The 18,207-nt window shown below is 47.3% G+C and overlaps 2 protein-coding genes across 2 annotated transcripts in view; one reads left to right on the plus strand and one right to left on the minus strand.

Moving 5' to 3' along the window:
• Window positions 1-4,415, minus strand: part of LOC137537091 (zinc finger protein 239-like) — a 53,351-nt gene extending 48,936 nt beyond the window's left edge. The window contains exon 1 of the mRNA XM_068259232.1: window positions 4,346-4,415. Coding sequence (XP_068115333.1) covers window positions 4,346-4,415 — 70 coding nt within the window. The remainder of the gene's footprint in view (window positions 1-4,345) is intronic.
• Window positions 1-18,207, plus strand: part of LOC137535252 (zinc finger protein 585A-like) — a 201,856-nt gene that overhangs the window by 110,925 nt on the left and 72,724 nt on the right. The window lies entirely within an intron of this gene.

Below are 18,207 nucleotides of genomic sequence, written 5' to 3' on the forward strand. Positions count from 1 at the left end.
TCTTCTTCTTTTTCTCTGGTGTCAGGGGGTGAGTTGAGGGCTCTGTGATGGTGGGTGGATCATGGGGATTGATGCTGGCTTTCAAAAACTCACCAATGAACAAGTTCACTAGTTTATGTTTCTGTGAGAAAAAAAAAATAACGATTACACATAACAATCACATATACACTCCTAGAATCCTCCTATGTTAGGTGTGGGATACAATAACGATAACAATAATGTCATGTGACCTCCCAGAATCCTCCTCACTTCGGAGCTCAGCACGTAGATGATCTCCAGGATGAGGTCTAACATCCTCTGAGTCATGTGACTTTGGTTGTCATCCATGTTCAGCAAGGTGGTCGTGTGATCTTTACAGGAAGCTGGTATCTGTAGAGGATAACGGAGGATGATTATCTGCACTGTAGGAGTCCGGACTATATTTCTATGAAGATATCAGAGCTATGTAAATGTATCCAGTCTAAATTAAACCATAAATATTTCCAAAGTTTTGGCATGTCCTGGTCATAGGCTGCTGTGGGAAATTTTGGTGCTGGAGAGACAAGAGGCACCATCTCTGGGGTGGAGGGGATTCAGTCTCTGCTCTCACATTGCACATATCACAAAGCTCCTAACTTCAAGTGTTAGGAGAATTAATGGACAAAGAACAAATAATTAATGGACAACAGATATATATCTTTATAATAACAAACTACAGCAGTTATTTCTTCATATTAACAGTTAAAAGTCTACAAAACATACCTCCCAACCATCCCAATTTGCCCAGAAATTAGTAATTTGCAATTTGCCCATCTGTCCAAGGTACGGTGGAGGTACAGTTCCTTAGCAGCCTCTACCACCCCCCCCCCCCCCATCCCAGTATATGCAGCAGAGTATGGGTGCAGTGGTAGCTGTGCCCATCTCACCTCCTCCAGACTCCAGCACTAAAGAGGAACGGTGAGCTGAAGTGGATGGATAGACATCGTTGGAGCCCAGAGGACTAGACACCAGCAAAGCTATATGGAGAAGTGAGGGGGAATCACTAGACACCAGGGAAGTTTTATGGGGGAGGGATAAAGGAACCACTAGACACCAGGGAAGCTCTATGACGAGGAAGGAGGGGGGGAGAGACCACCAGGGAACTATATAATGGATGGAGGGGGGCACACTGTAAACCAGGGAACTGTATGGAGAGAGAGGGGGCCACTAGACACCATAAAATTGTATAGGGGAAGGAGGGGGCATGCTAGACACCAGGGAACTGTATAGGTGAGGGAGGGGCGCACTAGACATCAGGGAACTGTATAAGGGGAGGGAGGGGAGCCATAGACAGAAGAGAACTGTATAGGGGAGGGGCAGTAGACGAGTGGAATTGTATAGGGTAGGGAGGGGGACTACTAGTAGCCAGAGAACTTTATAAGGGTCGGAAGGGGGACCACTAGACACTATAGAACTGTGTAAGGGTATGAGGGGGGACTGGTGCGCCTGATGTAATATTGGGGTGTGGTTAAAGTTGTGGCAAGGTCTTAGTGTCCCATTTTCCTGGCTCCAAAAGTTAGTATCAATTTAGACAACAGGAATAAAGTTTAGAGTCAAAGAAGCACAGTCCTGAATGATAGACAAATGAGGAAGAAAGAGGGAAAGAGGGATTGTCCCTGCAAAAAAAGGGACAATTGGGAGCCATCCATGTATCTACATGTCCTTATGGCTGCAGTTCTTCACCCCGACTGTACAGGCATAGCTCCCAACTGTCCCTCTTTTGGAGGGACAGTCCCTTTTTGGGAGCCCTGTCCCTCTGTCCCCCTTTCCTCCTCATGTGTCCCTCTTTCAAGACTTTGTCCCTCTTTCTATGTAAAAATATATAATTCTCTATTAAAAAATGTGTTTTATTGACTTTAAAAACTTTATTCCCATCCTTTAAATTGCTATATTACTAATTTTAAAATGTTAGTATGAAGGGATGGCGCCTGACGGGTAGCCACGGCCACAGGGCTCCGGCTAGATCTAACTTTTTTTCACCTTTTCCCCCCTGGACTTACTGTTGTGACTGCTCCGATGGTCTCCCTCCAGCTCCGCCACACCATCGGGCGGAAGGGAGACACTCTGGCTCCCCGGACTCCTGCGACAGGGCACACGTGCTAAGGCCCGGCTCATCACACGGTCGGCTCAGCTGATGGCCCACGTGGTGCCGGCCCCAGCCGTTTTGTATCTCTCCACCGCTGCCTCTTCACTCCACTGTCCGGGTCTCCTCCGCTGCCTGAGCCACCTGGAGACATCTGCACCGCTCCGGCTCCCCGGTCTCTGACGCACTAGCGGATTCCACCACGTGGGTAGGTGTCGCCGGCCCTTGCAGCAACCACATCGGCCCTTAGTCCAGGGAGAGCAGGCGCACCATGACGCTGCACGGAGGTCTCTCCATCGCTGATATGGAAGGATCTGACCCCTGCTGCCAGCTGCCTTGTGGCCACTTCAGTACTGTGATTACCCCGCACCGCAAACAACGCTGCTGCTCCAGACGACATTGGGCCACTTCACTCCCGTGGAGGATCCCTTGGGACCGTAACTCTGCATGCAGGCTGCTTTATCGCTGCGGCTAGGTGAGGTATGTCCGCCGCTGCTGCTCCTTTACTACAGAAGCAACCAGCCTGTCCTTTGTCACATCGGGCACGCTACCAGCCATCAGATCTGCCCCTCAGCAGCAAGGTCCAATATAATGCAGCCCTCAAGACTTATCAGCCTAAGGTGCACCCCTGGCCTGGAGCCACGGCCTCACAGTATCTCCCTGCCCTGGAGCTCTGCAGCCCAGCATTTAGGAGTACCTGCTCCTCTTTACCAGGGATGCTCTACTCCATCTGAAGCTGCTGTCGGACTCTTTTGGGTCCACAAAACCAACCGCATTGGTCCAACCTCACAACCGGTCTAGGCCGCAAGCATGGAGGCTAACTCCTTCCAGCCAGGGCAGTTATCTGAGCTGCCAGCCAGCAAGCCACCACTGCAGCCCCAGGGGACTATCTGACTGCGTCTTTCTCTTATTTCTCCTGTTCCTTCCTCTCTTCTCTTGTTCTCCTACACTATCCTGCTCTCTCTCTCTCTTTCTCTCTCTGCACTATCCTTTCCAGGGACTGCTGCGGGGCATCCGAATCGCTGCAGAGGTTTGAGCGCTACAATAGAATGTGGCTGCTCCCTCAACATAGCACTTGGATGTCCCCTCTGGTACTTCTCCGCTATGCTGTCTATATGCTTACGCTTTATGTATATCTTGCTGTATTGTATTTTATTAACTGTACCATCACCGACCCTGTATGTGCCAAAAATAATACCGGGTACAACCCCCGTTGTACTTGGCGAAATAAAGCTTTCTGATTCTGAAATGAACCAGGATAGAAAGGACCAGTGTGGTTTAAATTATAAAACAACATATTTTTCTTATGAAATCTTTATGGTATTCATGGCTAGGGGTGTGACAGGGCATGGTCAGGGGTGTGGCAGGGGCGTGGCTTAAACAGACTCCGTAACAAAAATTGCATCCTGTTTTTTATCATCCTACAAGTTCCAAAAGCTATTCTAATGTGTTCTGGCTTACTGCAGCACGTTCTACTATCACCATCTCTGTAATAAATCAACTTATCTCTCTCTTGTCAGACTTGTCAGCCTGTGTGTGGAAGGCTGCCAAGTTCTTCAGTGTTGTGGTTCTGTGATGCATCTCCCCCCTCCAGGCCCCTCTCTGCACACTGCCTGTGTATTATTTCGATTAGGGCAGCTTCTCTCTTATCTTTTACAAGCTGGATAAATCCTCCTCTGAGCTGGCTGGGCTTTCACATACTGAGGAATTACATACAGGCAGAGCTGTCTGTACTCTGCAGGAAGAAACAGCCTGACACTTCAGTGGAAGATAGCTGCAGGGGGAAAGAAACTATCTCTTGAGATTCAAAAGGAAGGGTGTATACAGCCTGCTTGTGTATGAATGTATTTTCTATGTGTGGACATACTGTACATCAACCTACTTCCTGTTTTGGTGGCCATTTTGTTTGTTTATAAACAAACTTTTAAAAACTGGTTTTAACCACTTTTAATGCGGCGAGGAGCGGCAAAATTGTGGCAGAGGGTAATAGGAGATGTCCCCTAACGCACTGGTATGTTTACTTTTGTGTGATTTTAACAATACAGATTCTCTTTAAGTGTCCCTCTTTCTCATCTCAAAAAGTTGGGAGTTATGTGTACAGGTTACATAATGTTCCTGTACCTGTGGTGAACTAATGATAATGACCACTATAAGGTTGTCCTACTAACCCTGATAAATTTATCCTGTAGAAGAAGGAGTGTGTAGTGGAGATATTTACTTATAATAATATGGTATTATTATTACCTCCTCTTGCTACCAGTTCCACCAACGTCTGCTTGTAACCCGGAACTTCCTGTCTGCAGGACACACCCATTCAGGCAAAGAGTGTTCCATCCATTTGGTACAAGTCAGATCACCATCTTGTGGAAAATGGGGGAACTGCACCTTCCACCGTGCTGTGCTCTTTTCATTTGTCTTTCACGTTATAATATACCATATATTTATTTGGTACTTGTGTATTATCCGGTCTAGCAGAATGGCTCCACAGCTAGACAGGCTGAAAAAGTCTGCACTCCGTTTGATCAGCTGATTCACCACAGATCAGCTGCTGCTCCCTTCCCCACAGCTTTTCTCACAAGCGATGTTGTAGCCCGTCCCGAAATTACTGCTGAGCCGGTCTGCTAGATGGGCTAATACGTAGCGCTGCAGCAAGAACTGCCTGACATCCCGGCAGAGCTTTTGGGCCAAGCTGAACTGCGCGCGCCTGTGTCACCCGCACGTGGTCCGTGTGCTGGCCGCTAGTGCCTTGTGCCCCGGAAACCCCAGCACCATCATCATGGAGTAGCTGCACACTGACTCATCTATGGCTCCGGTCCACTCATGGGCGTAGCTTGGGGGGGGGGCGGGGTAGGTCATGTGCCCCCGGGCGCTGGGTCCCTAAGGGCGCCCTGCCGTGCAATGTCTTTTTCCTGGACAGAAATGGCGGCATACTCAAGGGTTCGACTCCTCCCCCTGAACCCAATAGGACAGATCTCATATAAATTAAAATAATCCAGCCCCCCCTGCCATTCTCTTTTTTCTGTCCTCGATGGACAGGTCTCTGTTTTTGGGTGTCCGTTTTTTACTTATTATTTGTCTATTGGCGCCCTGTTTTTGGTCCCAGCGGGTTCAGCCTCTCCCGCTGCAACGGAGGCATTGCGCTGCCTAAATGGTGGCTATACATGCGGTACCCAGTGAGGATTTACCGGTTGTTCTCCGGAGCCGGCGCTCGGCTTGGCGTTCCTCCTACCCTGTGGATTGCCGCCGAGTTCTCGCGAGAATTGGCGAGGGTGCTTGGGATTGGCCAGCGGCGCTGCTGACGTCACTTCCGGGAAAGCGGGTCTTTAGACGCTGAACGCCAGACGGCGTGTGACTGGCATCCAAGGCGGCAGCCCAGGAGATCGGAGGTACAGTGCGCAGGGGAGACAGCCAAAGCGGCAAGATAAGATTAAGCACTTTTCGCATCAGGATCAGGTATGAAGAGCGACATAGCATATTGCATATTGATTGCATATTGTTGATATTGATGAAGCATGTTCAGCAGTACTTGGGAAACATCTTAAAGTGACATAACCATGTTTTGTAGGATGGAGCAGCTGGTGGAATACATAGGAGAGGACAGGTATTCTGATGTCAAGATACATCATTTATTTACCTTATACACTCGGGTGTAGTAAAGAATGTCATTCCTCACTGGGTGAAGGGTGATCTAAAAGAGTGCTATCTCTCTCTTAAAAGACGAATTTTTTAGTGGAACATACATCCTCTTTTTTATGTCTCCACAGTCCGCCAGAGAAAGATGGAGGGAATATTGGGTCTAAACGACGCAAATCCTCATCTAAAGCCAGATCCCGCTCGAGGTCAAGATCGAGGTCCAGGGAAAGACGCTCTTCACGCGATGCAAAGTCATCCAGAAGAGATTCGTCTAAAGAGCATAGAAAATCTTCTGTGAAGAGGAAAAATCTTTCACCCAGGAGGGAGTCTCCCAGACGATATTCCTCGGGAAGAAGAGGAAGATCTCCAGAGAGACACTATTATTATTATACTTCCCATAGGAGTAGATCTCCTAGAAGAAGTTATGACTTGAGAAATAGATATTATTCTCCAGAAAGGAGACATAGGTCAGAAAGGTATTCCTCTCCAGTGCATGCAAGGGATCAGTCAGTAGCAGATCAAAGATATCAGCAACCTGCAAAATCCCTTTGCTGGTCATGTGCCCAACCAGCATTACCGGACAAAATGGACTGTGAATCATGCTTTGCAGAATTGGGAAGAGATAAGGATATGGATAATCAACAGGTTATGTCCTTTATACAACAAGCAGTGCAAGAGACTTTCAGTAAAATGGTAACCTCCCAGCCTGCAACTACAGTACAGCCTAGCACGTCACAGGAGGCATCTCAACAAGATGGTTCAACAGCCATGGGATTCGATTTCGCCTTAATATCTGCTTTTGTTTCAGCAATAAAAGAGGCCATAGCATGGGAAGATAAAGAGGCAATTAAAGAACCTGATAAATATTATCCACATTTGGATAAACAGCCAAATAATTTCCCGTTAATGGAGATTATCAAAGACATTTTTCTCAAAGAGTGGAGTAAAATAGATCAGAAACCTTCTTTATCAAATCGTTTCGCTAAGTTGTATCCACTAAGTACGGAAGATGCTAAGCTAATGGATTCAGCACCTGTAGTTGACGCTTCTATAATGCGCTTGGCACGCCATGTAACATTACCGATGGATGATGGAGTTCTATTCAGTGACCCTCTAGATAGGAAAGTGGATGCAGACATAAAAAAAGCATTCCCAGCTTCGGGAGCAGCATGCAGGCCAGCAGTAGCACTGACCTCCCTAGCCAAGGCTATTAAGGTTTGGGTAGAAAATGTGGAAACAGCTATCAACTCTGACACAGACAAAGCAGAAATTATAAAAGCACTTGATGAGCTTAAATTGGCTGGCGATTTTGTTGGCGAAGCAGCGATAGATACAATCAGGTCATCCGCAAGATCGATGTTACATAACGTAACAGCCAAGAGAGCGCTGTGGCTGAAGCCATGGTCGGCTGATCAATCATCTAGGAACAACTGGTGCCGTATCCCATACGATGGAGTGCATCTGTTTGGAAGCCAAATGGATGGAGCCATAGCCAAAATAACGGGAGGCAAGTCAGGTCTTCTCCCTCAAGATAGGAAAACTCGTCCAATGGCTCAACAAAATCCGAAGAAACCCTTTTCCAATAGATTCCAACAGGCCAAGACATATAGGCCGGGGAGACAGTTCAATAAGAATTGGAGAGGAACCCAGTCATCCTTTCTTAAGAGTAACAAGGCAAAGTCAACGTTCGGGACGCAGCAGAAGCCAAAGCCTTTTTGAAGGTGCGTCCACTCAGACAATTCCAGTGGGTGCAAGGCTTCAAACCTTTTGGGATGTCTGGGTGGATATAATACAAGATCCATGGGTAATAAAGACTCTGAAAAAAGGGCATACCTGGAAATTCAAGAGACTTCCTCCCTTAGCGAGGTTTCGAGAAACAAGATGTCCTCACGATCAACAGAAGTGCAAAATTCTTCTGGAATACATAGAATCCTTAAAAAAAATGAAGGCGATTACACCAGTTCCGGCGGAAGAAAGGAGGTGGGGAATTTATTTACCACTATTCTTGGTACCCAAAGGGTCGGGAGGATGGCGTCCGGTATTGGACTTGAAATTCCTAAACAAGTTTATAAGAGTACGTCATTTCAAAATGGAGTCTCTTCAGACCATAATGAAGATGATAAGAACAGGGGACTGGATGACGACTGTGGATCTCACAGATGCATACCTACATATCCCAATAAGGAAACGTTTCCAGAAATTTCTGAGGTTTTTTATCAACAAGCAGCATTATCAGTTCAGAAGCCTACCGTTTGGAATTGCAAAAGCTCCTCGTACATTCTCAAAGATTGTTACCAGTCATTGCTCACTTGAGAGAGAAGGGGTTAAGAACGTACCACTATCTGGACGACATTCTGTTAGTAAGTCAAAGTCGGTCTACGATAATGCAACATCAGAAGATATTGATAAAACAACTCGAACATCTAGGGTGGTTGATCAATTACCAAAAAAGCCAGTTGATACCATCTCAGGACATGATCTTCCTGGGGGCTCGATTCATAACGCATCAGAACAAGATATGCCTACCAGAAGAGAAGGTAGTATCAATACAAAGGAAGGTGAGGCTTCTACTATCTCAAAGAACGCTGTCAGCAAAACAAATTCTGAGCATACTGGGAACCTTCTCCTCATCAATCCCATTAGTGAAATGGGCACACTGGCACCTAAGGATGCTTCAAACGTTTTTCCTCAGGAATTGGAACAAGACAAACATGGTTCAAAAATGTATACTGCCATTAGAAGTGAGGAACTCAATGAACTGGTGGCTACACAGAGAAAATCTTCAAAATTGTCATCAGATTCAGCAGGAGGATCCAATCTTAGTGACTACGGATGCCAGCTTGACAGGTTGGGGAGCGCATTGCCAGGAGTCCTGGATTCAGAAGAGATGGAAACTTCGACAAGCATCCTGGAATTGAAAGCAGCCTTCCTTGCCTTAAGGGCATTCAGACATCTAATCTTCCAGAAATCAGTCATGTTACAAATCGACAATACAACAGCAGTGTCTTATATACGGAGACAGGGGGGAACCAGGAGTTGGTCCCTCCTAAGGGAGACGAGTCAAATGATGTCATGGGCTCAGAAAAACCTCAAGAATTTATCAGCAACCTACTTACCGGGGAAACAAAACATATTGGCAGACCATCTCAGCAGGGAGTTCGCCGACCCCCACGAGTGGTGTCTCAACCACGAAGTCTATCAGGAGATAGTCCAGAAATGGGGGATACCTCAGCTAGATCTGTGTGCGTCCAGTCAGAACACCAAAACCCGGAGGTTTTTCTCGAGATTTCCTCATCCACTGGCGGAGGGGACAGATTGCCTGTCACAACGGTGGAAGTTCAAGATGGGATATGCATTCCCGCCTTTTCCGTTGATCACGAATTTGCTAAGAAAGTTACTGAAAGAATCCTGCATGATCATTCTTATCCTACCCTACTGGCCAAGGAGGCCATGGTTCACACTACTCAAGGAAATGAGTGTAGAGGATCCCCTGGTACTGCCCAAGATCCCGAACCTTCTGTTTCAGGGGAATCTACTTTATCCAGGAGTCAGCAAATTAAATTTGATGGCCTGGAAATTGAGAGGAGGAGGCTATCAGCATTAGGATGTTCAGAGGGGGTTGTAACTACATTATTAAAAGCCAGGAAAAGGTCAACGAATGCTACGTACCATCGTATCTGGGAAAAGTTTATTTCATACTCGACGGAAAATAATCTGAATGCATTGGCACCACAAGTACAGGAAATATTGAGTTTTCTACAGACAGGAGTCAAAAAAAGTCTAAGTTTATCGGCAATCAAGGTACAGATATCGGCTCTGTCAGCTCTGACTAATGAGAAGTGGGCTCTCAATCCGCTTATAATTCAGTTCGTGCAAGCAGTTCAAAAGATAAGACCCCCCAGAAAACCGTTTTTTCCGCAGTGGGACTTATGTGTGGTACTAGAAGCCCTCTCAAATCCGCCTTTCCACCCGGTGGAGTCAGCCTCTTTGTGGAACGTAGCTCTTAAGACATTATTTTTGACAGCAATCTCATCTGCAAAAAGAGTGTCAGATCTACAAGCCTTGGGCTGTTCGGAAAACCTACTACAGTTTTATCCAGACCGAGTGGTTATTAGACCAGTGTTGTCACACATTCCGAAAGTGGCTACAGCATTTCATATTAACCAGGAGCTAACATTACCTACGTTCCCGTTGGAAAACGGCTATCATCCTTTGGATGTGGGGAACAGCATAAGAACTTTTCTTGCTAAAACCTCTTCCTTTAGAGCATCAGACCATCTTTTTGTTAATATCCAAGGGGCAAGGAAAGGTCAAGCTTTGGCTTCAAGAACTATTGCCAATTGGTTGGTAAAGCTAATACAACTAAGCTACAAATTGAAAGGCTTGGAGGTACCAAGAGAAGTCAATGCCCACTCAACAAGGGGCATGTCAGCATCTTGGGCATCCTTTTCCAAAGTTTCGGTAGAGACAATATGTAGGGCAGCCAGCTGGTCATCACCCCATACATTTTTGACACATTATCATGTTAACCCTGCATGTTTAACCTCATTGGATTTTGGAAGAGCTGTATTGTCTGCTTTTGCTAAATAAATATGAGTTTTTGGCATTCCCACCCTCTACTTCTGATCTGTTATTTCCCTTGAGTATGCCGCCATTTCTGTCCAGGAAACCGGAAAATTGTATACTTACCTTCCGTAATTTTCCTTTCCTGGATCAGATAATGGCGGCATACGAATCCCTCCCTCTTGTCCATTCGAGGACTGATTTTCACGAGAATGGCAGGGGGGGCTGGATTATTTTAATTTATATGAGATCTGTCCTATTGGGTTCAGGGGGAGGAGTCAAACCCTTGAGTATGCCGCCATTATCTGATCCAGGAAAGGAAAATTACGGAAGGTAAGTATACAATTTTCCGTTTTTTTTCCCTTGCTGGGCTTGCTCGCAGGGCCGGCATCTCCATATGAAGTCAGTGATGTCAGTCCCCAGACAGTGGAACGCTGCGCAGAGCCAGCCCCATGACTCACTGCGGGGTGTGAGGAGGAGGAGGAGCCGAGCCGACGAGGCAGGGAGGCAGAGATAGGTTTGTCTGTGGAGCGGGAGATAGAGAAAGCGGAGTCACCGAGCCAGCAGCAGCCAAATTCAACTTGTCTCTGTTGCTAATGCAGAGACGAGTAACAATGTAACAGTTAAAGCTCCTCCGAGTCTGCCCGGCACCCCCAGGTAAAGAAAGAATGTTGATCTGGAGCAGTCTTACGAATTCAAAGACAGGCTGGGGGGCGGGCAGCAGTGTCTGTCTGTCTGCTCAGCGTCAGCTCTCATGATCTGTTTAGTGTGTCAGTCTCTGCCGCTTATCAGCCTGTGCTTCGGCCAGCACAGGTCTGTGGTTATTGCTGGTCAAGGATCGCCCCCTTCTCCCCCACTAGCAGAGGGACATAAACATTTTTTTTAACTATGTGGGTCAGATCTCCTCTGCACATGTAACTCCTTTCACTCCTTTCACTCTCTCTCCCCTCCTCCTCCATATATGCTGTGCTTCTTCTTGTGTGTTGTCTATCTCTCCCTCCCCCATTGATTTTTATCTTTCCTCTACTCTTTTATTTTGTTTCAGTTTCTCTCTTCCTTTCTGTCTCTTTCTCTCCCTCCTTTGTCTCTTCACCTTCACAGCTTTATCCATCTGTTTCCCACATTCCTGCCCCCTCCCATCTATCTCATTTAGCACAGTGGTATTTGCTAGTAAAGCACAGTAGTTTCAGTGCACATATCTTTAGGCAACAACATTGGCTATCATTCATAAAGCATTTCCGCATGCTTAATACCGGTGACTTTACCGACCACTCAGCATAATCCCCATTCATAAAGGCTCTTTCCGCATGAAAAGCTGACAGAGCGATACATTTCTGCCTTGTGCATAGTTTTTCTAGATTTATCTAGAAAAAGTTACAAACACGTCCATTCATAAAGATTAGAGCAAGCGGTATGCAGAAGGAAAATATCGCTTGCTCGACAGTAGCGATAGGCGGGCGGATTACGTGTAAATGAATGGGACGGACCTCCCAAGCAGCATCAGACAGAGGAGCGCACGGAGGGAATCGGGCAGCTTTTATCTTTCCGCATGTCTTCCGCCACGCTACCGCCAGCTTCCTCCAGAAAACCTCCGCACTTCTACCGCAACAGGCAACTTCTTTATGAATGCCCACCCAGAAGTCTTAATTACCGGTTGCGGAGAAGAACGGTGTTTTCCCGCACTACCGACTGCATTGTGGCCAAAATTATTGCTGATAATGTTGGCATCACTATATGCATATTTATTGCTTTAAGATGACATGTTGTCATTGTGCCAAAACAGTTAAAAAAGGGTGCACAGCATGCCTTATCATTTGGGTGCTGCAATAGGTCATGACATACTGTAGAATGACTATGGTAATGCTGACAAGGTATTTTGAGCACTGAAATCTGTCTAGCAGTGGTTGGGTGCTGGAGTTAGCAGCGGCTATGAGGTCTCCAGTTCCAGTTAGCAGTGGCCATTTAGTGATGTTGAATTCAAGCAAAGAGTTAGCAGTCAATAAGGTCGGCTGATATATTACAATGTTAGGGGGGATGATACTATCGGCTTCTTCCAGAGCCCAAGTGCCTCAATTCCATGTGTGCCTGTACTCTCACAAAGTTGCAGTCCCTGGCTTGAATCTCAGGCAGCATGCAATCTCCATTTATCTGTGTGGGTTTCCTCAAAGCACTCTGGTTTACTCACACATTCCAAAAAACATTTTGATTCCACCAAAATAAAATGGCCTAGACTATGGTAGGACATTAGACTATGACTATGGTAGGATTAGACTGTGAGCACCTCTGAGGTCAGTCAGTGACATGACTATGTACTCTGTAATGTGCTGCAGGAGATGCCAGTGCTATATAAATACATAATAATAATATGGTAGGACATTACACTATGGCTATAGCAGGATTAGATTGTGGGCTCCTCTGAGGACAGTCAGTGACATGATTATGTACTCTGTAAAGTGCTGCAGAAGATGTCAGTGCTATATATATACATAATAATAATATGGTAGGACATTAGACTGATTATGGTATGATTAGATTGTGAGCTCCTCTGAGGACAGTCAGTGACATGACTATGTACTCTGTAATGTTCTGCAGAAGATGTCAGTGCTATATAAATACATAATAATATGGTAGGACATTAGGCTATGACTATGGTAGGATTAGAGTGTGAGCTCAGTTTAATGTTATAACTTCATAGTTAAGCAACATTTGTTTGCATTTCAGTATCTTCCTCTCTGCTGCATTGCAACTTCATGTACATTTGGCTCCATTGCGCGTCACAAGGGTCTATTGTGGGCGCAAAAACTTTCTTTGTCCCCGGGCGCCGAAGTACCTAGCTACGCCTCTGGGTCCACTGCTGTGGATTCTATACACAGCTGCACAGACTCCTCAGGATGGATTCCATAGAGAAATGCATGAGAAGTCCTGTCGCTGGCCCGAGTAATAATATACTTATGTCGTGGCCGGGCTGTGCTTCCTGCACCTGGACCTGAAGCCGGTTACCGGCTAATGTGCAGTTGGCCCTGGGGAACTTGTGCAAGACTGGAGACTTCAGCAGGGCTGTCAGGAACATAGTGGAGAAATGCTGGGCAGCCCGGTGTAATGAAAAATTTTGCAACCCACCAGGCCAGAGGACAGACCAAAAGCTGTGGGGAAGGGAGCAGCAGCTGATCTATGGTGAATCAGCTGATCAAGTAACAGAGTGCAGATTTTTTCAGCCTGTCTAACTGCCGAGCCGTTCTGCTAGACGGGATAATACACAAGTACCATTTATTTATATATACGTATTTATATTGTGTTGCTGCTTTCTGCAGTGCTTTTATGGCGTATCTATAGTCCTGCCACTAATTGTTCCTCGGAGGAGGTCACAATCTCATCCCTCCTTCCCCCGGAAGATTAGCGACAAAGCATTGTGACAAGGCGGCCATGCTTGTAACAGAGAACGAGTGCAACCCCGATTTGCAGGGGGGTCTTTCTTAGCGACAGTGGACATCGGAACACTGAGGGAAGCCTCAATAGGATCCTGAGGTAAATTAGAGATGGCTCGAACCTCCGATTTTAGGTTCGCAAACCTTGAACGCAAACTTCCGCAAAAGTTCGGGTTCGCGGTTCGGTTCAATGGGGAGGCGAACTTTGAAAACTACAAACGTTTATGCTGGCCACAACAGTGATGGAAAAGATGTTTCAAGGGGTCTAACACCTGAGTTTTTGCATGGGGGAGTGGGATAAAAATCCTGTGGAAAAATCTGGATTTGAGGCACAGCAGTGTTTTAAGGACAGAAATCACATTGCAATGCTAAATTGGAGGCATAAAGTGCTTTAAAACATCTTGCATGTGTATACATCAATCAGGTAGTGTAATTAGTGTACTGCTTCACACTGACACACCAAACTTACTGAGTAACGCACCGCAAACAGCTGTTTGTGTATTGACGGCCTTGCTGGACTGGTGCGCACCATGGAGAGAGGCCATGGCGGTTTTCAAGCCCATATGGTCGCCGGGCTGTGGTAGCTTAATGATAGAATAACAGTGACTGCCCAGCTGATCGAATTTGGTCTGTCCACAATGAAGCAACAATCTTATTATCTTGGGTGTAACCCCCCCAAAAGCACTCATATAGCCGGCGGACATTGCTTCATTGTGATAGGCAAGCCCCTTCACCGCAGCAAGGTATTGATCACGAAGGGGAATTGACACATGTACATGCCTTTTGTGTTGTTGCAGCCGCAGTGCAGCCAGATAAATTAGGCAGGCATGAACATGCACCAGAGAAATTATTAAAAATTCAGGAATCCACCTGGAGTCCTGGTGGTGGCAGAGAAGGCAGTCAAGCGGCCTGCAGGCAGAGATGCTGTATGCGGGGAGGACTGATTTAGTCTTCGGGCGGGCAGTAGCCCTCTGGGATCCATGCCTCATTCATTTTGATAAAGGTGAGGTACTGAACACTTTTTTGACCTAGGCGACTTCTCTTCTCACTGACAATGCCTCCAGCTGCGCTGAAGGTCCTTTCTGGCAGGACGCTTGAGGGAGGGCAAGACAGAAGTTGGATGGCAAATTGGGACAGCTCTGGCCACAGGTCTAACCTGTGCACCCAGTAGTCCAGGGGTTCATCGCTGTTGTCTACATCTGCAGTTATAGCCAGGTAGTCGGCTACCTGCCGGTCCAGGCGTTGGACTAAAGGGCTAAGGCGAGGCGTTGGACTAAAGAATGTCCACATGTCGGACATCACCATGAGATAGCTAGAGTGTCCTGTCCTTGCCTGCGTGGACATGGTAGGACTGGGAGGAGGAAGATTACTGGCAGTGGCACCTTTATTCTGTTGTGCTATGACATCACCCTTAAAGAGACACTGAAGCGAAAAAAAAAATGATATAATATAATTATTTTCAGGTATATAGTGTTTTTTTCTAACATTGAACAATTCTATAATATGTGCAGATTACACAACACTCAGCATTCAAAATGATTCTTTCAGAGCCGTCTGTTAACTAATGACCTCTCCTCTGGCAGAAGAAAAGTAATTAGTTCAATAACACTTGAGATAATAAGAGTCAGATAACAGCCCTCTCCACTACTTTGAAAGTCCTAGAGCTTAATTGCTTTTTTGCATAGAGATAACAACTGGAGTTTCTTAACTCTTCCTGTACTGGAAACAATTAGACTGATGTATCTGATCTTAATGTTTTATTTCTTAGCTGTACTACACATACAAATCATAATATCATAATTTTTTTTTCACTTCAGTGTCTCTTTAAAGTGACTCCGAGCTTAGACTAAAAATAAAATTTGAACTTACCTGGGGCTTTCTCCATCCCAGCCCTGGTCGGGACGTCCCACGCCGGCCTCCTGGCTCTTCTCCCAGCGGCTGTCCGCATACCGCGGGACAGGCCGGTCCCCCGGGCGACACTGGCTAGTGTCGGGCCTTCTCCTTCCTTATACGTCACGAATGACGTCACACGCCGGCCGCCGCACGTCATGACGGCGGCCGGCGTGACAGCACGGCGCATGCGCGGTTTAATCGCACATGCGCCGTGCTGTCAGCCGGCCGCCGTCATGACGCGCGGTGGCCGGCGTGTGACGTCATTCGTGACGTATAAGGAAGGAGAAGGTCCGACACTCGCCAGTGTCGCCCGGGGGACCGGCCTGTACGCGCTATGCGGACAGCCGCCGGGAGAAGAGCCAGGAGGCCGGCGTGGGACGTCCCGACCAGGGCTGGGATGGAGAAAGCCCCGGGTAAGTTCAAATTTTATTTTTAGTCTGAGCTCAGAGTCCTTTTAAACGCACTGTAAAGCATACTTGACAGCTTGCGGTGGAAGTGCTGCATCCTTTCTGCCTTCTGGTGAGTTGGTAACATCTCTGCCACTTTATGCTTATACCGAGGGTCTAGTAGCATTGCCACCCAGTACAGGTCATTCCCTTTGAGTTTTATTATACGGGGGTCCCTCAACAGGCTGGACAGCATGAAAGCCCCTATCTGCACAAAGTCGTATGCCGACGTACTAGCCATCTCCTCTTGCTCTTCCTCAGTGATGTCAGGTAAGTTCTCCTCCTCCCCCCAGCCATGAACAATACCACGGGAAAGGTGAGCAGCACAAGCCCCCTGTGACTCCTGCTGCAGTTCTTCCGCCTCCTCCTCAAAAAACAAAACAAAACACCTTCCTCATCTGACTCCTCTTCCCTAGATGACTCTTCCTCGTCCTCCTTCCCCCTCCTCTGTGCTGCCTCAGGTGTTGAAGAAACTGATGATTCTTCCCACTCTTCCACCTCTTCCTGGTCACGCTCGTCCACAGCGTGATCCACCACTCTATGCATGACACGCTCCAGGAAGAAAACATATGGATTCAAGTCGCCGATGGTGCCTTCACTGCGACTCACTAGGTTGGTCACCTCCTCAAAGGGATGCATGAGCCTGCATGCATTACGCATGAGTGTCCAGTACATGCCCAGCTCCCCAAAGCCTGACCTTTGACCGTATCTGTTCAGATAATCATTGACGGCTTTCTCCTGTTGTAGCAGGCGGTGGAACATGAGGAGCGTTGAATTCCAGCGAGTCGGGCTATCGCAAATCAAGCGCCTTACAGACAAGTTGTTTATCCGCTGAAAATCGGCCAAGCAGGCCATGGCGGTTTACGACCACCTGAAATGCCCACACACCTTCCTGGACTGCTTCAGGATGTCCTCTAAGCCTGAGTACTTAGATACAAATCTTTGAATGACTAGATTCAGCACATGTGCCATGTAGGGTACATGTGTCAACTTTCCCAAACTCAAAGCCGAGATGAGATTACTACCGTTGTCACACACCCCGTTGCCGATCTCCAGTTGGTGCAGGGTGAGCCACTGTTCCACCCGTTTGTTCAGTGCAGCCAGGAGAGTTACTCCCGTGTGACTCTCAGCTTTGAGGAAAGACATGTCCAAGATGTCATGACACCGTTGTACCTGGCACGCAGCATAGGCCCTGGGGAGCTGGGGGTGTGTAGTTGGAGAGGAGATCACAGCACCAGTAGAGTGGCACTCAGCCAAGGAGGAGGACGACGACGACAGCGAAGAGGATGTAGCAGGAGGAGTAGGAGGAAAAAAACAATAACAATATTTTTATAGCGCTTTTCTCCCTGGGGACTCAAAGCGCTGTGACCTTGCATTATGCAGTCTCAAAGGCTAGGAAAAAGAGGTGAGTTTTTATCCGTTTTTAAAGCTGTCCAGAGAAGGAGCCTCGCGTACTGATTGTGGAAGTGAGAAGGAGAGGAGGTGGCAGCAGGCCTGCCTGTAAGCCGTGGAGGTGTCACAACTAGGTCCGCTGCACAGCCACGTACTCCCTGCTTGCCAGCAGTCACCAGGTTGACCCAATGGGCCGTGTACGTAATGTACCTGCCCTAACCGTGCTTGGCAGACCAGGCATCCGTGGTCAGATGGACGCTTGACCCAACACTGTGTGCCAGAGATGACACCACTTGCCTTTCAACTTCATGGTACAGTTTGGGTATCACCTTTTTTGAGAAATAATTGCGGCCTGGTATCTTCCACTGCGGTGTCCCAATCGCCACAAATTTACGGAAGGTCTCAGAGTCCACCAGTATGGTATGGTAACAGCTGGTGAGCTAACAGTTCCACTACGCCATCTGTCAGATGCCGGGCAAGGGGGTGATTGGCAGAAATTGTCTTCTTCCGCTCAAAGATTTCCCTCACGGACACCTGTTGCTGTGGGCAGAGGAGCGGGAACTACTCAAGGTGAGAGGTGGATTGGAGGAGGGTGGCTGTGAAGGTGCAAGTGAGAAAGCTCCTAAAGATAATGCATCTGAAGGAGGAAGAGGAGAAGGTGGGTGGCTTTGCTTTTGTGTGCTGCTTTTGCTTAGGTGGTCTTCCCATTGCCGTTTGTGCTTTTTCGACATGTGCCTTTGTAAGGCAGTTGTCC

This window comes from Hyperolius riggenbachi, chromosome 10 (assembly GCF_040937935.1).
Source record: "Hyperolius riggenbachi isolate aHypRig1 chromosome 10, aHypRig1.pri, whole genome shotgun sequence".
Lineage (NCBI taxonomy): Eukaryota > Metazoa > Chordata > Amphibia > Anura > Hyperoliidae > Hyperolius > Hyperolius riggenbachi.